Source organism: Pleuronectes platessa, chromosome 7 (assembly GCF_947347685.1).
Source record: "Pleuronectes platessa chromosome 7, fPlePla1.1, whole genome shotgun sequence".
In the NCBI taxonomy this organism is placed as follows: domain Eukaryota; kingdom Metazoa; phylum Chordata; class Actinopteri; order Pleuronectiformes; family Pleuronectidae; genus Pleuronectes; species Pleuronectes platessa.
Genome location: NC_070632.1, coordinates 23720844 through 23744478, shown reverse-complemented (window position 1 = coordinate 23744478; position 23635 = coordinate 23720844). Strand labels below are relative to the sequence as shown.

Below are 23635 nucleotides of genomic sequence, written 5' to 3'. Positions count from 1 at the left end.
TCTTTCTGGGGTTTAAGAAAACAACGATTTGTACAATTTAGATGAAACGCACTAGTGGGAACATCACCAGGATTATTTTATATTCAATTTCGGCCAACAAATCAATTTCACCTAAATCTTAGACACTGGTCTTTTAACTTGTTTAACTGAATGATCAGGGTTTGTATGTTATTGTAACATGCAATTACAAATGGAGAAGTCTCAGTCTTATTTCCAGTTGGAGCTGAAGAGGTAATTAATTTACTAAATTATCATTATTTTAGGATGTTGGTCATGTTTTCCTTAATGTTTACTACATTTTCTCTCTTTTCACCCCCAGGTCAGCTATTAAAGGACCTAAGGTATGTTCATCATTTTACTGTTGTGGATAAACCAACTCTCTCCTCCATGACACTAATGCTCATCCCTGGAAATCTGGAAAACAATAAAATAAAGAACACGCAAAACAGTTATTTATGTGGATGTTGAGGGTGGCTTCAGATTCATCTGCTGCTTTGGTTTGGGAAGGGCCAGATGTTCTCCAAAAAGATGTGATGTGGCATTTTGTTGACCTCTCACAAAATATAATAAAACCCTGATTAAATGTCCTTAATTTGAAGCAGCAGGAAGCGAAATGCACTTTTCGTTTCTGTAGAAGCCACATAGCTCACAGCATCAACTGGATATTCCCTATTGGAATCTTATCCAAAGGTAACAACTCAGCGACCAAAACATGACAGCGATGTTCTCTGATTGCCATTAATATAAAGAACTGTGTGGAAAACATTTATGTAATGATTTTGTCTCAACCTAACCCAGAAAAGCTTAAGTCTTATTGTTAATGGTTATCACAATTTATTAATTAGTTATGTTTCCATTGTCCTAGGTAATATTTAGATTTCATCAGTAAAGTGCTGGAAATTCATCATGTAAATAGAAAAGGAGACTGTAGCCTTCTTCACAACAATACTTCAAACAAATAGAAACTAAAGCATATTTCAATCATGTTTTCCACATGGTTATCCATCATTTAAACTACACACACCAGGAGTGGATTAAAAAAAACAAGCAATAATTTGTATTTAACTCTTCAGACTTTAGGAACTTCTGTAGATCTTTGCTAAATATAGATAAGAAACATATTACTCATTGCAGCTCCCTGCTTCACCCAAACTTGTTTTGATGAATAAGTCTCTCCTGGAGATCTATGGGTTGATACTTTAATCTTAGAGATCAGGCAATAATCCCCTCAAAACATGTAACCAAGCAGGAGTCAAAACTAGGGAGATATACACACAGAGGTAATTTAGAGAATCTGCAATTGCAATCACAGTTGACATTTGGCGAGAGGTATGCACCCTGGACAGGTCACCAGTGTATCCTCATGCCAACATACACACACATACAACTTTTCAAACCCACATTAACACCTATGGTCAATTTATAGTCTCCAATTAATTTAAGTGGACCAGGAATCAGGAAATCACAAAAGTAGATAAAGGTAAGTATTTCAAAATATAACGGAAAATGAACATGAATGATTGTGCTGTAACATATTCAGTATTCGGTCTGAACCGTTTCTTCCAAATCCATCCATCCATTATCCATACATCTTAACTTCTAAGGGTCATTGGGGGAGCAATCCCAGTTGACATTGGGCGAGAGGTATACACCTTGGACTGGTCACCAGTGTAGCACCGTTCCAACACACACAGACAAACAACTTTTCACACTCACATTTACACCTATGGTCAATTTATAGTCTCCAGTTATTCAAACCCAATCTGCATGTTTACAGACTGTGGGAGGAGGAATCCACCGGAGTACCAGGAGGAAACTCACACACAGAGAACATGAAAAATCCACACAGACAGACCCTGGCAAAACTAGGATTCCAACCGGGATTTGAATTAGGATTGGGAACTATCTTGACAAAATACTACAGATAATGCAGCCCATTCTAAATGAGACAACTGTGTTATGCAGGATACTTTTTAAATTTTTTTCTGGCACACTTTTTTCAGCCCGGACCTGTCAAGGTGGTTCAGTTTTCGTCTGTGGTTCATATCTTGATCTAGTGAATTTATATGTGGTTTCATAGGGAGACTGCTGGGCCTTGGTGGAATGCTCTTCTAGTTTTTCCTATTTCCACAAAGTCAGGTGACTTTAATTCATGTGTTTTATCTTCAGATAACAAGAGCCAAGATGGCGTGGTTGAGATGCAGGGAGGACATTCATCTCCCTCCTCTCCCAGCAGACCATACCATCCCTTTGTTCTTTGTACCGTGTTTCCTGTTCCTGGTTTTTCTGTGTTCGAAAGTCAGCAGAGATGGACTGCCATTTTCGTTTTGATCATGTATTCTCCTATTTGTGTTACTCAGGAAGTTTTGTTTTTGTCATTTGATATTGGAATAGGTTATGTTGACATTGGATTTGTAGTTAGACTTGTTTGAAGCCAAAATACTTTTCTTAGTCATATTTGTTACGTATTTGAAAATTGTTCCCTGTGACTTGGGGAAGATGGCTAGCTCCTGTTGTGTCTTGGCCGTCCCTAGACAGGACATAACACAGTCCACCACCCTGTTCCTTTCACTGTCAGTCATTCAGTATATGCACTGTCCTGAGGTTTCTTTTCTTAAAACCTAAATAGTATAATGTTCATTTTTTTGTCCTCATCCACAAATCTTCATCTGCTGTGTTTCTGCCAAACAAACAGATAAACATCATATCCAGTGATGAATGAAGCATATGAAACAACTGTCAGATTGTCAGACACTCAGTCTGCGGCGTCGAGTTTCCTGGCTCGGCCTGATCTCAACCATACCGAGTTACAGCTCTGATCCCATGGTAATCCTGATCACAACCATCTCTGATCAGCACTGACAGTCAAGTATGTCAAAAAGTGGATCTGTTTTATTGTCACTGAAATACCGTTGATGGGATGTCAATAATCAGTATGTTTTATTACACTGGTCTTATTCTGTACCCTGTCTCTTTAACAGTCTGTGTGCGCACTTGGCAGCCTCAACAATGTCTTATGTATTTGGCACATCGCTGCTCAGAGTTACTGCAGGTTATATTTGACCTCTGCTGACGGCTGTATCATATCCTCAGAGGACAGCTGCCTCTTCACGTAGACTCACACCAGCCCGAATTAGAAAAGAGAGAACAGAGCCAGAGAGCCTTCTGGAGAAAGGGAAGCTACAACAGTTTACCATCTGCAATGTCCAAAGTATTAGCCTGTGCACAGCTAAACTGTGGTAGCACCTCACAAAAACACATTTTCTCTTTCAGGCAGGAGGTGAACACCGGTTTCTGTCCCTCTCAGAGCCCTGAACATGAATGAAAGCTGTCTTTAAGACTTACAGGTAAGACACTACTGAGAAAAAAATGCACCTACGAACTAATAAATTCAGAAACATATTCAGGGTGTCTTTGCTTACCTCTCTAATAAAAATTCACAGCCATAAAATTAACCATATAAGTGGTGGAAGATACCAAATCCTCACCTCTCAATGCAGGCTCGATGTTGAGGTGCACAAAAAGTGTATTTACTTACTTAATTAGGAATAAGGCAACATCGCTCCTAATCTCTACTAAGATAGGGTTGAGCCGAATACTTGGATGAAACGAGTATCGGGTGTCACAGCCACTCTGTCCACAGGGATGATGATATTTTCATGTCTTTCTCTTAAAAACAAAATTTTATAATTTGTGTGTGCGTGTGTGTGCTCACACACATTTTCACTTTATTCACTTAAGTTTATAACAAACTTGTTCTGAATAGTTCTCTTACTCTTGAGATAATTTTTTTTAATCTGAAGCTCAATTCTAAGGCTGTTCTGTAAATAGTTTTCCCTAATAAACAATAAATATTGCAACTTCTGATCAACCCATATCCATGTCAGACCTAAAATACCAACTTCTGATAAAGTCCAGGCCACTTCCGGGTTAAGCCCCGCCCCTTTCAGTTAATTTACACATTAATAAATATGTAGGGACAATTTAGAATAATGTTGTATATAAGAAGTATAAAGCTATAATATGACAATAGTAAAGTAGTGCTATTGAGAGAAAATCATAATATACCAACAGTAAATTTAAGGAAAATTTAACAAAAGAAAAAGTTAGAATGTTACAAGACTAAGTTGTGATTCAGCAATAAAAATGATATACCATTATATAATGGGAACATAGAAACATAACACTATTTGTTTAGTAATAAGCAGCAAGGAGAACCTGTGCTTGCTGGAGTTCCACTCCTTCTACCAAACTAGGAAACTCTTTAAAATATGTAATCAACGTTAACCTCACAGTCAACCACTACCAGACATCTCCTACAAAACTACAAAAGAGACAACTTCCAGTCTTTAGGGTTTTTTCTTTGGGAAAGACATTTTCTAACACAATCTTACATTGACTGTAGCTGATGGATGTTGTGGTCAATTAATTTGTGACAAATGATGAGATAAACACCAGATGTTAAACTTGCTTTCACAATTTAAGCCAGAATTATGACATAGGAAATTCAGGTTGCCTTTAAAATTAAAGCAACATTTGTACATTGAGTTGTGAAAAGTGAAGGACCGCAGGTTGTGTTTTTCGGATTCTTGGGTTTGGTATTTCCTTTTGTAGGATGACTTGAGATTCTACAACATCATGACCCTTGGATGTCAATGCACCTCTTTCTAGAGTGGTGCAAATCAAAGCAGTACAGAATTCACCTTTTACAATTTAAGTTTGAGGATTGGAGGTTTTTTACCCAAATTAGAGGTGAAGTGAACATCTCCTGAGACACTTTACTACACACAAATGTACATGTTTTACTCTTAATTAAATAATCAAATCTGTTGATATTCATTCTGATATTGACCGACCGGGGGAGTTTCAGACATCAGTCCAACCTTCTGGTCTGTGGTCCCATCAAACACTGCAGCAGCTGAGTGTCAGGGAAATCCACTGCTTTCAATGTCACATCCTCAAGCACGATCCTTAAACACGACACCCAACCAAGCACTGGCACTAAAAATGAACATTACAGTTACTGGATGACTATTTTGATTAGAGTGTAATTTGAGATACACTTTTCATTACAAAATGTTGCAGAGCTAATGTCCCCACATGGAGATTGTTGGACCTGTTTGACCAGGGACACTTTTACTATGTGTCATGACAAGTAGAATCCTGAGCTCTTAAGAAATCACAAGAAAGCAGCTCTACTAACATTTCATGTGTGTGTTTGTGTGTATGTGTGTGAGTGTGTGTGGGTGTGTTTGTGTTTGTGATATGTGTACTTCTACCAATTGGTTTAATTTTATCTCAGTTATTCTGAATTAGACATTTTCAGATCGAATCACAAAATCTTCCATTAAATTAAATTGTATTTGTATTGCACAACATACATTATCTCAAGGCACTTTACATAGTAAGGTTGAGACAACACGATAAGTGAATTAATATACCAATCAGCAGTTCTGCAGATGGCCACTAGGTGCCACTGCCACTTCCAAAAAATAGGACAGTTTGAGTGAAAGGAGAAGCTCTCAGCTTTAACCTTTAGAAAAAATGTCAACATATTTTTCCCTCAACATATCAGGCCCCAAGTTGTCCTACAGTCTGTATATATTATATCTGTTGGGTTTTTCCATGCTTTTGTATAGTTTTACTGACTTAAACCCGACAAGGTTCTACGTGTGAGAGCCTGCTAACACGCTCTGCTTACGTATGCAAATGTAAACACTATGAAGTAAGGTTTACATAATAAATAAACATTATAACTGTAAAAGGACTATAAGAGCTGGATCACACCAGCTTTTCTGAAAAAGATTTCAGACATGCAGATGATTCAATTTAAGTGGGATCTCCACGATTAGCGGCATCACTCACTGACAAAGAATCATCTAAAATTTTCACCATGTTCATGTTCATATTTAACTTAACAAGGATTTTTAGCTCTTAAGTATCATCCACTTTTATGTCCATAAGAATGCAAATAACAGTGGCAGTTACCAGTGGAAGCCATTGCAGAACATACCTGAAAAGCAATATAGTTTGTTACTGAGAATCTGTTTTCTATTTCGTTTCTACTCTACGTCATTCTGATAAATTATATTGTAAATGCATCTACCCTGACCTAAGGAGTTGCTTCTTGCTGTGGACATTAGGACTCTGATTGGTCTGACTCTGAATCATTTTGGTTTGGCCACAAGTGAAAAGCTGGTCCCTGAAAAAAGAGTTCTGGCTACCCCTTCTCACTATAACTGTGTCACTATATCTTACTAAGTTTTTTTTTTTTTACGACGACACATTACTGCAGTTAGTGTCTGTTTAAAACAAGCTGTTTCATGGTGGATGGGAATATGTAGGTGGAGTAACCAAGCCATGTAGGTTGAATATTGACTTACACTGGTGACTCAGGGTCAACTAGGAAATGTGAATAAACTAAGTCCTCCAAATAAATGACTATGAGCTAATTAGATATAGAAATTATCAACTTTTTTCTTTCCTTTGAACAATGTTTTGTCAGGTTGTAATACATTTGACATCCAGTTCAAGGTGATGTGAATTATTCTTGGGAATGACTGTTGATATTTGAACAAATGCTCCTTCAGAGGCTCCACAAAATCCATCAAGAAGAAACAGAGCAACCTCTTCAACCCTTTTCATTCTTTGCAACTCTCTGTGGTCTCTCCACCGTTGAAACGCCTCCCTGATGTTCACGAGGGTCTTCACCCTTACGTTATTTCGTTGGTTTAGCTGAAGTCTGTTGTGCTTCATCGCTAAGCTACTGTGTAAATCCTGTGACATAGCTGTGTTTGCATTTCTAGTGGTTAACAGCAGTTGTTGCGTTCTGAAACAGTAGTGGCGGTGTATGTCAGACTATCTATGGGTACGTTTACAGGTCGTCCTCCCTCTTTCGAGAAGTAACAGGTGATATTTCCAAACGCTTTATTTTTGAATCACCCTAGAAAGTGGAATTTAAGTAGCAGCCCCCTTCACAAAAAGTATGGTCAGAATTGCCCACAGCCTCCTCTACTTCAAAGTTAGTGCTGTTTTTCTTTTATTTTGAAAGAATAGCCTTAGAGCTATGTAATCTAGTCTTTTGATGGTGTTGCATGGTTAAATCAATGATTTTTATTTTATGAAAACAATTTCAGTCACTTCATCCTGGCACCAGTTTTTCTTCAATATATGCGTTCATATTGACAAGCAGTAAATTCAACCACAAACCATGCACTTCCTCCACGCTTCAAACACAACCAGATGGTGGATGGCTCCAAACAAGTGACCACTACTAGCATCAGGAGTATAAATCAAATTCCATGTAAACATGCACATATATTTTGAAATGCCTTCACATAGCAAGGAGAGGCCACACGCTTCACTCATACTGCCATTAAGAGCATTCCGTGGGCTCAACATTTTGGCTTATCCCTCCGACAGATTCATGAACCTAACCCCCAGCATCCCCCTCCACCCTCGACATTCCCGACATGACTCAGACTCCATCATCGCTGTCTGCACCTCACACAGATCAGTCATCAACTTTCCTGTCAACCAGCGCTCCAATAGTTTAACCTGTTGAATGCTTATAATTGTGATGACACTTCTTGCTGATCAGTGGGAATGAGGGGACCATCGAAGAAGTTAACAAGGAGATCAATTACTCACATGCTTTTGTGGATGGAGACATAGTTCACTCTCTTATTGGCTTAGATTTATTGTTTTTTGTCTCTGGAAACATTTGATGTCATCCAACTTTTCTGTCATTAACATATTCACTAACGTTTCTGTGAAAATAGCATTCTTGATGTATATCTCGTTTTATATTTATCTCAACAATTACTGATGATCTCCTGATTAGGCCGAAGAGATATAGAAAAATACTGCAGAATTGTTTCCTAGGTATGGGGACCCTGTCCTAGGAATATTTCTAGGAAAGATATATGCAAGGTTGATAGGTTGAATCTGAAAAACATTTTTATCTTATTTGTTGAATAGCTTTAGTTGTTAATGATTCGTCAGTTTCAATAAACGTGACCAATCCTGTCATTAAGACCACATAAAATCAATAGCTCCCATACCTTTCTGCATATCAGTTGCATATTTTCAAAGTGTGGCCTTTTCTTGCTAGGTTTTCCAGGATTTCCAACTCTTGATTTAAGAATTCCTTAAAAGAAACTGAAAGAGAAAAATCATAAAGCATTAAGGAATGAAGTCGAGAGTCATGCAGCAGCAGCTTTGAGGCAAATGTCAAAGCTAACAAAGTGATGATAAGGTAAAATGTTACCATTAACATAGCATGCTTACCACCTGACATAGTCCGTTAGCATACCTAGTGCATTGCTATACGTGCCTGTTCGGAATGGTCCCTTTGCTTTGTCTGTGCTAAAAACGGTTCACAATTATTTCTCAACATACTTGAGTCCCCCTCAAACCGTTCTACAAGACACTGTTACTTTTTATTGCTTGTGAGCTGCAGAGATTTTTATATAAAATCCACAGTGCAGAGTGAAGTTAGAGACTGTACTGTCCTGAAGTCGTTCCAGAGGATTACTGAGGTCATTAGGATATATCTGGGGAACGTGAATGTCTGTAAGAAATGTTGTGGCCATCCATTCCTTTGCTGCTTAAATATTTGAGTCTGTTCAAAAGTGGTGAAGCAACCAACAGGACCATCCATAGAGCAAAGCCACTAGCATGCAATCATAGCTTGTTTTAGCAATGACCACACTCTTTTTAATTGCCTAAATTTAACCAAGCCTTAACCCCCTTCTCCATTTGAAGGCACAGAAAGCAACCTTAAAAAAAGGAAAGAAAGTGGAATTGAATATAAAATAATTGGTACATAGATCTTTAAACAAATCCTAAAATGCCGTTTTAAACTCACTGCACTTCCCTGTATATGTATATGTACAGGCTTGTTCTGGTCAATTCTTCCTGGGTGGAGACTTATGCCCAATCCCATTTCACCCCTTCTTCCTACCCCTACCCCTTGTTTTCGAGGGTTGTCTTAGTTCTTGAAACGGAGTCACAAAGGTCAGTGGTTGAAATCTTCCCCCACAACAGCACTTCAAGAAGCCATTACATCATAAGTAGTAGTCGCGAAAACCTGACAAGTCATCAATAGTTGTCGATGTAAACAAGACGAGACAAAAGTTTTGCCGGAGTTGTCTTTGCAATAAGGTTATTGAGATCTTATCTCAACAACTTAAACCAATGCTATTGATTGCAGTTACTAAAGTGACAAACCTAATATCTGTGCTAATGCAGGTGAATCAATGACACTTGCCAGCTTGGGATTCGCAAGGCATTCTTTCTCATAGCCCTCGGTTTGTAGTGCAGGTCTGAAATATCTCTGTTTGGAGGGCTGTACGGCCCTAACACTTGGCCCTACCCCTCCATCCCAACAAGGATTGGGACAAACAACGCCTACACGCGAACGGGCAAAACGGAGGGGAAGGGTTTAAGGGTACGGAGAAGGGGTGAAACGGAATTGGCCTAAAGCAGCTAAGAAGAATGTTTTCATGAGAAAGTCATACCGTAACATAATCCACATGGAAAATATGCCTTCCTACTTATACCTGAAATCATGCCTGCATATTTTCATAGCACTGCAGTGTTAATATGAGAGGGCCCTGTGTAGCCGCAGAAAGATTTGGAAGCCTTTCTGAGAGCAGATGCATGACTCGGAGCAGCAACCCAAGATGAAACGCTAACTAGGCCAGTGGGCTATTACATGATATTTATAGACAGCAGTGCAAGCTTGCTAAGCAATTTATTTGGAGCAATAGTTAAAAGTAAGGTCAAAGTTGCACTAAGGGCTTTCTTTCTTTTGAGCCTGGTTCATCGCACCTATGGTCTTTTAAAAAAAAAAATGGTTATGTATGTTACATTTTTTTCTGTTCCGTAAAATTATCAATAATCAACTTTAGATACAATTTAGAAAATGTTGTAAATCATATAGATAAAGGTAGTCAGCTGTTGACTCCTGTTGCTTTAAAGGTCGGATGATCCATCGATGGTCCATCGTCCAAACTCAGATCAATACGAGGTCTAGGTTAAGTTACATTCATGCATTTTATGGATTGACTTTGGCGTTAATGGCTTTCTTTATCTCTCTTTCAATCTGCTGTAGAGAGTCTGTTGGATTTAGCTCCTTTCTTGGAGTGATTAAACATCCTTTAAATAGTAGCTTAAATCATCCCTTACTCTATCAAGACAAATTAGCCCCACATATCTCTTTGTTCAGTGTATATTTCAAAGAATTAAAAAAAAATTCAGGTATGGGGTCAACTTTTAGCTTTGTGCTGTGAAGAGAAGGAGGCTCCACTGTTTATTTCCTCATGGGAAAACCATCCGAGCTCCACAGCTGAAATCTGTAAGCAGAGGTGTCACCAAGGGGTAACTGATATTTGAGTCTCTGCCAGGTTTAAAGGACGTGTCCTTCACGAGAAGCTGGCTCTAATTAGCGATAAGACGTTCGTGTTTCAGATGTAGGCTCTCAGATTCTACACATTACCGGGCCTGAGGACATACAGAGGCAAATTAGCAACTAGCATGATGGAAAGCTGTAGTAGGTATCCAATATCTGGCTGTTATAGATCATTCAAAAAAACAATTACGTTTTAAATTAGATTTTACAAGTTTAACCAAAGTAGGCCTTAGTCATACGTCTCTGTTTTTATTTAGTGTTTATGGAGAAACGTTTAACATCATCCTTTTTCACTTTATTAAACAATTAGAAAACTAAAATTAAATTTGTTGTCGTAGTTTGAGTCTTTAAACAATAACCATCATGTTTTCCATTAAGGTGCCCTTGGGATTTGGAATCCAAGTCCAGCCTTAATTTGCAGTGGATGCCTCCTGTGATTATAACAACTTAAACAAAGCACAATAACAAGGCAGACTTTACTGTCCCACTCCTTTCTATAGTCCTGTCCTGATGTTGTTAAATGTTTGTGTCTCTGATGGTTTTACAGTGAATGTGAAGCCTCGTCATACTTTTCCTCCTTTTTATAGCTTCCTACCCACTGAGCAGAGACCTAAAATGATACCAGGCTCCTCCTTGAAGATGTCTGAATTAAAGGGTGAAGTTGGCATAGGTTGTCGATATTTCAGGAGCTTGGCTACCGATTGGTCTAAAGATCCAGCATTTCCATAAACAGGAGCTCCATAGCCATATCCGAGCCCTCACATATATATACAGACCCAGGATCACTCCTTGCAACTGCCTCTGGCCACTGGTGCCCTTCTCCTTGACTTTCCGTTCCATCGTAGGTGAGACTAATTTCCCATCTTCTTCTTCTCCTTCTTCTTCTTCCTCCTCTGCCTTCTCCTCTCTGCATGCCTGGACGGAGCTGGTAAATTGATATGAAGCAGCAGTGTGGAGTCCGTTAGAGTCTCTTTGAGTAGACCTGCTTGTGAAAGTGCTAAGGCGATGAAAGTCCTGACCTCTGGAGTTTGTTTATAAGTGAAAGGATATGTGAGCCCATGTGAAGGAGAGGGCTGATTACTGGCTGATGAGGTCTGAGCACTGTGTTTAAACAGCACTGCAAAGAGATTTTAATGAACCAAGGCTGGATGATGCTTATTTGTTTGCTATTGACTTTTGCTGAAGATCTCTGCTTGATCGTTCATAACTGTTAGGCATCATCTTTGAAGAATTGGGTTGTTTCAGGAAGTGAGGAAGTGTTAAGATTTTTATAAGATTGCCTTTGTTAAATATTAATTTTGGACCAATGGTGAATTTATTTATTTTCATAAAAAATTGTGTTAGCTTTAGCTAGTTTGATTATTTTAGCTCATGTCTTTAGTTTTTTGGGATTTGAGAGGATGATGGGATTTGACCGTTTTCAGAAAATAAATTTGGTCTATTTCACAAAAAACATGGAACCAAGTGCAGTTTCTCTTCTCTCTGCGTATCATCAAAGTAACATGGAATTGTCTTAAATGGGTTTTTAACTGGTTAAAGAAACAGTTTAATCTCGCCTCATTTTGTTATTAGTGTTTATTGATTGTTAAATTTGTCTGAAATTTCTCAAATATTTCAAGATTCTAACAGTTTTCAGACTCATAAGACATGAGAGTAAATTGAAACCCTGATTTTATTTTTAGTTGAAATAACTTGAAATCTGATTACAGGTCAGTGTGACTGGTTGAGACGGGTTTGTTTTTGCAGTGTGTGTTGGCATCCCAGAGTTGGCTTAGCTAACTCGCTGTGGCAGCACATTGTGCTGCAGGGATTTTTCTCCATGGAAGGAATTGAAGCGATAACTCCCTGAGGATATTTGGTTTTGGATGCTTCTCCCAGGCGTCAGTCGGGACATTTGATCCAAACTCCAAACTTAGCTCTATCACCATCGCCCCTCATCAACTGTTCGAATAGATCACATTTCCAAGAGAGGAGGCTGCGGTATTTAAGCAGAGAGCAGATTATAACATCCTTTATCGTCCCTCAGTTTCTCAGTGACTTTCTTCTTCTTTTCTGTTTTTCTTCCTTGCACAGGCTGTGAAGAAAAGAAACCGCCAACATGTCTGAGTAAGTTTTAGTATTTTTCTGGAGTGAAAGTGTGAAGTGTTGCCATGTATAAAGCATGCAGTATTCACCATTGATAAGAGGGAGGAGGTTAGTTAGATAGATAGATAGATAGATAGATAGATAGATAGATAGATAGATAGATGGATGGATGGATGGATGGATAGATAGATAGATAGATAGATAGATAGCTAGATAGATAGATAGATAGATAGATCGATAGATAGATAGATAGATAGATAGATAGATAGATATAGAAGTAAGCAAAGGAATGTAGGAAGGATTAAGAAAGGTTGTCAAGTTAAAAGAGAAATATAATGACCAAGGAGGAGAGAAGGAAAGATACTCGGAAGGAATGAGTTAAGAGAAAAAGTAAACAGGACAATAGGGAAGGGTCGAAGGTCAAAGTAGGAGGTCCAAAAAAAAGAGCAAGAAAGAGAGAAATGTCTTGTGTGATTCAGACAATGTCCTTTTTTCTGCTTGATATCTGACTAAGAAGAGATGAATATGGTAGAATAAATTAAATAAGTGATGATGTGAAGAAAAGGGTAAGATAACAAAAGGAAACATGAAGAGACAAGACAAGGAAGGAACTTCCACGAAAAATGGATCCCACTTGAAGAAAAATCATTTCTGAACAAAAGTTATTTCTGCTGTGATTTTGAGGAAAACCAAACATGATATACATGTCGAGGTATGAAAACCTCAGTGTTTCTTTCTAAAATGCAGTGAGGGAGAAATGCTTGAAGAAAATGTTGCTGACAGAACAACAGCACCTATTTTTATTTTCCATCTATCAGGATCAGACATTTAGAACAAGTGACTGTTTTGCTTGATTCGACAATTTCCTGTCAAGTCACTGACAGTGTGGTTTGTGCTCGTTACAGGAAGAAAATGAATTCGAGCCGCAGGCATCATCTCAAGGTGAGAGCGAGTCCACAGCTACTTTCAGTCTTCAGAGCTAAACTAATCAACATATATTCAGATTGTGAAAGAGCCCTGCACAATTAAAGCTGCACATTGTTTCTTACGTTGCGAGGAAGTTTTGACGGTTTATATTGCAGAGCCCCGAACATCCAACACCATTATTATAAAGTTGTTAATCAAGAAACAAAGCTGAATCAATTCTCTTCTTTATTAAAGGACTGATGTTTCATTTTTTAACCTACATTAATGTATTGTTGTGTGACATTGGCTATGTGATCATGAGGGAAATGAATAATAATCATATTGAATAGTGTAGTTACAGAAAACCAGCTGCTTACATATGTATGGATGTTTTTGTGTTTGCGTGCATTATGGGAGACATGACAGTTGTTGCTGGGAGGTTTAGATTTTATTTTGGATTGAGATGGGCTGTTTTTAGTTTTTTCTATTATGTTGAGTTATTGTGAAAAAATTAAATAACTTGAGAGTCGTCTGATTAAATATATTCTGTGTTTAATGTTTAAACTAAAGTTTATTTTTATTTAAATAAAGTAACATGGAAGTATTATATGTAATTGAAACACATAAAGTCACAATTATTCCAGTTGAGTTTTCTTCTGTGTTGTCATAACTACTCTGACACACACACACACAGACACGCACACACATATATATGGCGACGCCTGCGAGCTGGTTCTGACGATAGAGTGTTTCTAAGAAGGTGACGTTAGTGATTCTGTGAGATCAGGATCCATTTGTTGTCTGTTGTTCCTTTAAACTGCTGATAAAGGAGTTTATGGGATGTACGACTTCTGTGGACAATGAGATGAGTGCCCTTTGTCTGATGAGCTATTGTAACGGAATCTGTTTCCTTCATTTGTGTGCCCTCCTCTGGCTCAGTTGTTGTGTTCCATGTTGACTTGAATGAATTAAACTACTTTGCTTCCTGAATGCTCACTTTCACCTGACAGATAGGTTGGAAATATTATTTTTAGCAAAACAAGTTTAAGGACACATTTTAGAATAAGTAGTTTTGAATGAAACACTTTTTGGAATAATTTCCTCTGGATGTCTTGACATGCTCAAATGTGACCTAAAACCCGGTGAACGCTATCGCTGAGTGCCTTCTTCCCCGACTGGCCATTGACGTGCCTCTTGTCCTTCAGAGTTTGATGCTCCAGATTGCGGCGACCATGATTGTTCAGGAGAAGAAGGACATCATAGAAGCCAAAAAGGCCTACATGGCTGAAGCCGTCCCAGCATCAAGCATGAGTGGAGACCAAGCCACACTAATGGTAAGACACACTTCAGTTCTGAGTTTGACACTTCGGGCCATGTACTCAGATAAATCTGTTTGGCATGGCGATGTTTCGGTTAAACTGATCTGAAATTGATGTTGACATCACCTCTGTCTCTCCTGTTTAAGGAAACCTGCAAAAAGCTGCACGCCCTTATTGACAGAGTGGATGAAGAGAGGTACGACCTGGAGTCCAAAGTGGGCAAGGCCGATAAAGAGGTAAACCTCCTCCTCCTCTTCCTCCTCCTCCTCCTCCTCATCCTTTCCTCTTGCTGCTTCTGCACTGATCTGTTCTCCACATGAGAATAAACAGACAAAAATGAGAGGGAAAAAAACATTAGCAACTTAACACCTATTTGGACTGAATACAAAGCAGGTGTGACTGCGTGTGTGTTTGTGTTTAGCTCAGCCACTTCCTTCTGATATTTACCCCCAATCTCTCCCCTTACCCCGTTGTTCCTGTGCTACAGTTATAATGTCTCAGAGGGTATGCAAACATTTTTGTTCCAGTTTAATGTTGATGACACTTAAGGTTAATGGTTCCGTATTTTTCTTGTTATTTCATTGAATATGGTGCTAATCAAATGGGCAATTAAGTGTTGATTGCTTATGCAGTTGAAAGAAAATATCCAAACTTGTCTTATCTCTCGAGGAAGTTTTCTTCCACATACCCAGAAATCTCCACTCCAGTATACAGTACACAACCCAGAGTCTCCAGTGTTTTATTGCAAATATTATGTTTGTTCATTTACAGCTCGATTTATAGAACATTTAAATACGATCTATCAGGTGTATATTCAAACTCAAACAACACAGACTGTCAGTTGATTGACTGTACTAGGTTTTCATGGGGTTTGCTTACAATGAATACAACTACATGACTGGAAGTATCTAAAAGACTTATCCCTTATAGCAAACATCTACTCTGACACTCATTTGGCTTTATTTGACCTTTGAGCTGCTCTGGTTGCACTTAGATCGATGATTTGAAGATCAAAGTGGTGGACTTGGCAGGCGTGAAGAAGCCCGCTCTGAAGAAAGTGCGTATGTCTGCCGACGCCATGCTGAAAGCTCTGCTGGGCTCCAAGCACACAGTCAACATGGACCTGAGGGCCAACCTGAAGCAGGTCAAGAAGGAGGTGAAAGAGGAGGTGAGTCTCTTCAGGAGGACAATCCCACAGGTAATAAAAGACGATTTCAACTGTGGACAAGTGTTGACTGCACTGTTTGTGTCCTGCAGCCTTCAGAGCAAGTCGGCGACTGGCGTAAGAATATTGAGGACAAGGCTGACAGGAAGAAGATGTTCGAGACTTCCTAAAGAACTTAACTCTTTCTTTATGCCGGTTCATAGTACTTTTTTGGGGGAATTTATGATTTCTTTCATCGATTTCAAAAAAACTTTTCTTTCATTAAAACTGTAAATTTCAGCTTGGTGTCTTATTGTACATTTGTATAGCGAATGGTTAAGAATGGTAACTACTCTTTAACTTCGCCTCACACTTCCCGTTTGGTTCTGTGTTGGGATTCACTTTTGACAACCTCCTGCTCTTAGTGTTTTTGTAATAAACATGCTTTGTTTCCTACATCTGATCTCATGAGGTATTCTGTCTTTAACTCAGTGATGCTCAACACTACAGAGGAAGCACGCGACACACCATCATCGAATCTTGATCGTTGTACAAAACAAAATATTTCTCGCTGTTTTGTTTTGTCAAATGTTAAAGCAAACTTACCTTGAGACAAAATTCATGCCTGTTTGTGTCACTTCATGCAAACGTGTATCTTGGTTTTACACATTTAAAGTCTTTGCAAAGCATCCAAGCTTTGGTGCAGAGATCAATGTAACTGATTAGGATGAATTAGGTTGGAAGGTGAGATTGAGATTTATCAGGGTTGTGTTTTGCTCTTTGTAGTGGTGTGCAAATCATGGACGGACAAGACACCATACCCATGTTTCCATCTATGTCAACCTCAGAAAGGTCATGCTGACTGGATTATGCTCTACTCAATGAAATATGTTATTTATCATATTCATTGTGTCAAAAATGTTCTATTGCTATATAACAATCAGTCAAATTGTCAAATGTCAAAGTTTTTTTCTATTTTCCATCTGTTCATGAACATAATCCAGGCAGCAATTACCAAAACAATGATTGGCGAAACAATTTAATAATATATGAACATGAATTTGCAGGAATACAGTTAATTCATGTGTTCAGGGAGGTGTGAAAAGTGAATGTTGACATCTTCTTCTTTAATTTTCTATATTCTCTTTTGCTCACATAATGCATATTCCTCTTTTGTAAAAGAAAGCAAATAATATTTGTATGAATATCAAAAATGAACTACTCTAATCTCAAGGTAACACTCGCTACCCTATACCAAAGCTCAATTACCTGTAGTTGGAAATAAAGAAAATACAAAAGCACATTTGCCTAGAAAAGCGCTATATAAATACAAAACCATTTACCATTTACCATTTATTTTCTATTTCTATTTCTATTTTTAACTTAATAAGAAATACACAGATACTTTGTATCAGTACAGGGCTATGGTGTTGCTCATACTGACCACATAGTGTCAGCAGAGTTCTTCATGTTCCACACCTGCAGTGTTTGTAGTAGTCAGTGTGAGCAGTCTTTTGTCCAGGACAGATTTCAGGACAGATTTCATTGACCGGAAAAAAATGATATTCAAAGTAAATCAAATCCCTCCAAACATTTTAATCACAATTTAGCACAAAATAACTGAAAAAGTAGAAAATCTACCAAAGCCAATTACTTTAGTGTGGCAAATTAAAAAAGCTTAAATAAAATGCTGAATTGCTTTAATGTTCATGTTTGTTTTCTTTTAACTCTAAGTACTTAATTTGTATTTACTTGTTTTTGTGTTTTAAATATTTTGAATACTTATATTTTAACATGATTAACATGTTCTAATACAATGAATATGTCTCAATTGTTGTTCAGCAGTAAACATTTTAGTAGATATCAGTGTGAAGAAGGAGGATGACTGAGATTTAAACCAGTTAACGAAGCCTTACTGGCTGAAGAATGTCTGTACTTCATTCCTCATCATAAAAACATAATCATTTTCAAATGGAGCTTATTGACCAGAGATGGACACAGCTCAGTCACACAGAAGGTGAGCAGCATCAGTTTGGCTTTCAATGGTTTTAGTAATTTTCTCATGTTTCAGACGATGTTACTTAGTTGTTCACGCCCCTTTTTTCTGCCTTTATTGTGTTTCAGTTGCAGCGTCCGAATCCAGCATGAACTGAAACAACTCTGATTTCAAATCAGCAACAAATAAGGTGCTTGACCTTATTTTAGGAGAATTCAATGTGTTTTGAAATCTCTTTATCTATTATGACTACATGTTTAATATTGAGATTGGTTGCTTATCATGTCAGCTGGAACCTTCTCACTGTAGTTTAATATCTTCATTTTCATAAGAATCAATGACATTTTGGGAAAATATCAATCAATTACTTAGATGAAGTGTTGCTCCCATAAAATAGTAAATGGCAGAATTATTTGCAGTTAATATTTATAACAAAAATGGATTTGTTTTTGATGGAACTGCTGCATTCAACTTTCTCAGCAGTTTGTTGAAACTTTCCCAATTGGAAATATTTTTTAAAGCTGTCAGAGATTCATATCTGTGGCATTGAACCAGGTGAATGAATGATATTCTCATTCAGTCACTTTACCTCAATGATAATTAACAACTTATGTAAAGTCTTGATATTTTAACCTGCTTATTATGCTCAATAATCACATCTAGTATACAATTATGATGTATTACAATATAGGAACATGCTTCAGGTTTATAAAAAGACCAATGAAGGTTGTGCCTCAGGAAGTTGAGCGGCTGTTTCAATTTCAATTTCGCCAAACAACAACATACATTGTCTCAAGTTGTGTGTTATGGTTAGGTGTCCCAAACAGTTTTCTGACTCATGAATGTGGCTAAAGAGGTACACTGTATCAGTAATTAGAGTGTTGCTATATAAAATTAACATTTTGAAAGTATAGAGACTGTAAATATGGAATATTTAACGATGATGGTTGTTTTTAGGTTGACTATCAATGACTATCTTCTTCATTAGGTCTAGTCTTTCTTGACTCTGTTGCAGGTCTCTTCCTGCCCTGCTGTCAGCCTGACCCGTCTCACTGAGGACTGCTGACCCAGCATCAGAGATTGTAAATTTGATTTACAAGGTCAAAGGATGAAGATATTTGTTCAGCCCCTCATGGACGTGGTTAGGCTCAGAGTTCCACGTGGCCATATTGAGAGACCTCTGATCACCCACCTAAGCCCATATATACCCCCCCAAGAAATGTTTATCTTTTAGTCTGTGATTACCTGACAGTCTCCCAGTCCTCCAGACAGCCTCTGCTGCCCTCCTCATCGTCACTTTGTAGGTGAGAAACTTTTACTTTGTGGATTTAGTGGCTAAAGGGAATGAGGGATACTTAGTAGCAAACATGATGATAGATTTGTACAAGAACCTTTCAACTTTTTGTAGAATTTCAAAAAAATGACTGAGTTTGTTTATAACACTCTTTTATATTCACATTATAATTAACAACTTATTTACAAGGTATTCTTTCATGGGATATTTCCCCAAATTCAATTAGAATATATTAAATATTAATTCAAAATGTGAAAATATATCTTGCATACGTAGTCAATCTGAACCATGTTTAGGATTCAAGTTATAGAAGAGTAGCAAGAAACAAATAATACCAACTAAATATTCCACATAAACATCCCAAAAAGACTTGGAAAGGATAAGATAAGAAAGGAAGTCCTTTATTAGTCCCACAATGGGACACTTTGTTATTTATAGGAAAAAGTGTTAACTAAAAGCTTTTATTTTTATTTTGTTGTGACCCACCAACCTGATAATTGACACTTGTTGATTCTTATTACTTCCCTCCTTGCATGTTACTGCTCATAAACAAATCATCGTAAACGTCATTGTTGACATTTGACTCTGAGCCAGGATTAACTCTGACCTGATGACTCAGGATTCGAGAATGATTCCTAAAAGTTTCTATTTTTATCACAGAGAAATGATCAGAGACACACAAGTAACCCAGAAGAACAAACATTAATGCATAAAATAAACACAAAGTTACGAGCAATAACATTATGAAAACATTCAGAAGATTCAGAAAATTCTGCATACATTAAAAAAGATTCCAAATACAATTTCAAAATAACTAAATGATATGTTTTGCTGCAAAGTGTGACAGTGTGTAAATGTAAATTGTCAAAGTAATTGTCAAATCCTTTAGTCTCTTATTTTTTTGTTTAACAGATTAAACTAATTGTTTAAGATTCTGTCAGTGAGTCAAGTCCATAAAAACTGAAAGTGCTGATGTTATATTTTGCTGCAATGGAGCTGCAAACAAAACAGGTGTAGTTTTCCTCCTGTCGATCAAAGAGTCACTTATGCAACTTCAGGGTCAAAGGTCGAAGGTTTGATCCTGATGTAAACTGACGTGTGTCACTAACTACTATTAAGTGTAGATCTGAATAAATAAATTGAATGGACGTTTCTAAACCAGCAGCTGTGTTTTGTTTAAATGTGTTTAACTAAATGTGTGTGAAGTGTTCAGAGTCAGTCAAACATCCTATATTCAGATTTGTCGAATAATGTCTTTCGGTTTTGCCAGATTTTTTGCCTGAGTCTGAAACCAAAAAGAAGCCAAGATGTCTGAGTAAGTGTAACTTTATTCTTTGTTGTCTTTTTTTGCTACTTCCACAAACACCAAGAGCTATTATTCCCTGCTTTCCCAAAATTGTGTGAATCAAGGCTGAAATAATTAGAGGAGCTAATGTCGATTGAAGGATCGAAATACAAGTTACACCTATAACAGATGTAATGGTTAATACATACCTTTAGGTTTGAAGACTTTTAGTCACACAGAACAGGACATTTCTATTCAACTTGGATCTCACTGAGCTCTTATTGCCATGTATTACAATTTATATATGAAATTTTACTATTTGTAGATATACTATCCATTGAGCTAATTATACTTTTATAATTAATTTGACTGTTTGTACTTTTACTATTCTGACATTTTATTGACTAATAATATTGACTAATAATGGAGGAAACAATCAGCCTATAAATCCATAATAAATCTTACCTGGGGCCTTTAACACCTTGGGGAGATTTTCTGTGCAATCATTTAATGTTGTTATTAATATGATGTTTCCATTGTTTAAAGTGGAAAGAAGATGACATCAAGCCGCAGGCATCACCTTAAGGTAAAACAAAGTGAACAGAATGTCTTTATTGTTCCACAGGAATTTTTTTTTGATTCAGGCTGCTTACAGAGACAAACACAACTGCAGTGGTATGATCATGTTTCTTTGTCCACTGGATGTACAAATATGCCACTGTGATCAAACCAGTTAACTATAAGAGCTTCTGCCCCCTGGAGATAAAAACTATCAGTTATAGCAGCCTTAATGAGAAAAAAAAGACCAGTATATAAATTACAGAGTCTTTTTGTGTCCTTGTCCTGCAGAGTTTGATGCTGCAGATCGCTGCTCGCTGGCTGGAGCAGGAAACTACTGATCTTGCAGCCGCCAAAGAAGCTTACATGGCAGAGAATTGCCCCGCCCCCAACTTGAGTGGAGACCAAGCAACTCTGGTGGTAAAAAACCCTACAACATACAAATTGAGGAGGACCTAAAGTGATGGAGAGCTGATTCTGTGAGAGAAACTCTTCTCTTTCCTTATCGACAGGAATTCTGCAAAAAGCTGTACCAGTCCCTTGACAAGATCGATGAGGACAGATACGACAACGGGGCCAAAGTTGCAAAGGCAGACAAGGAGGTAGACACGTCTCTGACACTTAAAAGGAATATTAATTGGATGAGTTTACAGAAGTCTCTCTTTCATGTTTAAGACTCTCAGTGAATCCATTGACATAATGTTATTCTAGGCTTTACTTCCTCATACTCATGGTTTGAGTTATTTAGATAGATAGATAGATAGATAGATGGATACTTTATTAATCCCGTGGGAAATTCAGATCATCCAGTAGCTTGTACACTTCACACACCACTGACATACATACATAAATCACATACGGAGAACAAACTTACAGATAGAGGAATGGAATGCAATGATGTGATTGTGTCAGTGTCCAGTAGGAAAGTGTTCTTGTGCTGCTGGAGTGGATAGTACAATAAAATATATAAGAATATGTAGTGATGATTACTGATGATGACTACCCAGGGGGAGAGTAGATCAGATGCTGTTGTTGCATTTGTTGTGGAGCACTGTACGAACGATTTAGACTTTTACATTTCGCCTGAAATACAGCATAACTACTTGCTACCTTGTCCTTTAATTAAAGCTTCAATGTGTAGGATTTTGGTGAAAGGGATCTAGCGACATTGAATAAAAAGTAATTCTGGTGATGTTTCATCTAAATTGTACAAATTGTTGTTTTCTTTACCCTAGAATGGGCCTTTATTTTGAAATGGAAGCCGCCATGTTTTTTACAGTAGCCCAAACTGGACAAACTAAAAAGGGTGAAGTGAGGGTTATTCAGTTGCAACTTCACCACTATTATCTAAATTGTACACATTGAATATTCAAGTAATAATATTTTTTTCTGGTTTAAATTCATTCTGATGGCTTTCAGTCTCTTCCAAAATAAAAGTTTTTTCTGACAAATGATTAAGGTATGCTTAGGTTTAGTAATCTCAAACTAACCAGTAAAGGCTCCTAACCAGCCCCCAGTCCAATCTGTCTGGTAATATCTCTCTGTACTGGTGCGTCACTGTAGCGTCCAGTGTAGAAACATTATTCGAAGCAGAAACAGCACATGGAACTTAACTGTCCACCTGAAGTCGCTTGGTGATCTATCATCACCTTTGTAGTAACCGTGTGGTTCTCGGTGTGTATGACTGTATCACCCTGCTGTGTTTGGTCTTTAAGTCTCTGTTTGTGTTTCCAGATCGAGGAGCTGAAGCTCAAGGTGGTGGAGCTGGCTGGAGTGAAGAAACCCGCCTTGAAGAAGGTGCGTATGTCTGCTGACGCCATGCTGCAGGCTCTGCTGGGAGGAAAACACAAGGTGACCATGGACCTGAGGTCCAACCTGAAGCAGGTCAAAAAGGAGGTCAAAGAGGAGGTGAGGCATTATTCCATATTTTTTTCCCCATTGACATGATGGACAAAATCCCACTCATCAAATCTCTACATTTGTCAGGGTGGGGAGGCGGTCGGCGATTGGCGTAAAAACATTGAGGACAAAGCCGACAGGAAGAAGATGTTCGAGACCTCTTAAAGACTTTCAAATTCAACTTTCTGTTTTCACTGCTTCTGAGCTGCAACATCCTTTACCACTGTTACACCTGACCTTTTTCATTGATTTGGAAAATCTTGTGCAATTAAATTCCATTTTTTTGGAATATGGCAATGCTGTGATTCGGTCGTTTTTTACAGACAGTGTTTGACGGATTGGAAGTAAAGATGTCTATGTAACTACAGATATTGGCAATATCTGCCCTGATGAAACTTATAGAGATATCAGAGATCCTACAAGTTTTTTTTACAGGCCACCTTTTCTAACACTGATCCAATAAACTTGGGTACGACATCAGGTTAGATAGATGTAGGTCATTTGATAACGTCTACCGGATAGTAGACTGAATTCATAACTGCAACCATTTAACAAGATATTTATCAACATCACAGGACCATGGGGTCTCTCACAGTGATATAAGACCGCCATTCTGTAGCCATGACCAAATGTATACCTACATTTCTATCTTTCATCTGAAACCTCCCAAACCTCAGTATTGCCCCACAGTAAAGAAGTAACGTAAACTTTAACTTTAATAAATGTTTGACTTGG

At 37.8% G+C, this 23635-nt stretch overlaps 1 protein-coding gene and 1 pseudogene across 1 annotated transcript; both read left to right on the top strand.

Moving 5' to 3' along the window:
* The first annotated feature begins 11207 nt into the window (after positions 1–11207).
* LOC128444419 (troponin I, fast skeletal muscle) lies at positions 11208–16170 on the top strand. Its single transcript, XM_053426901.1, has 7 exons — positions 11208–11259; positions 12488–12520; positions 13405–13441; positions 14611–14739; positions 14871–14960; positions 15719–15892; positions 15982–16170. The coding sequence occupies exons 2-7, from the start codon at positions 12513–12515 to the stop codon at positions 16057–16059; spliced, it is 516 nt and encodes a 171-aa protein (XP_053282876.1). The 5' UTR covers positions 11208–11259; positions 12488–12512; the 3' UTR covers positions 16060–16170.
* A 4814-nt stretch (positions 16171–20984) lies between these two features.
* On the top strand, positions 20985–23065 carry LOC128444420 (troponin I, fast skeletal muscle-like; annotated as a pseudogene).
* The last annotated feature ends 570 nt before the right edge of the window (positions 23066–23635 follow it).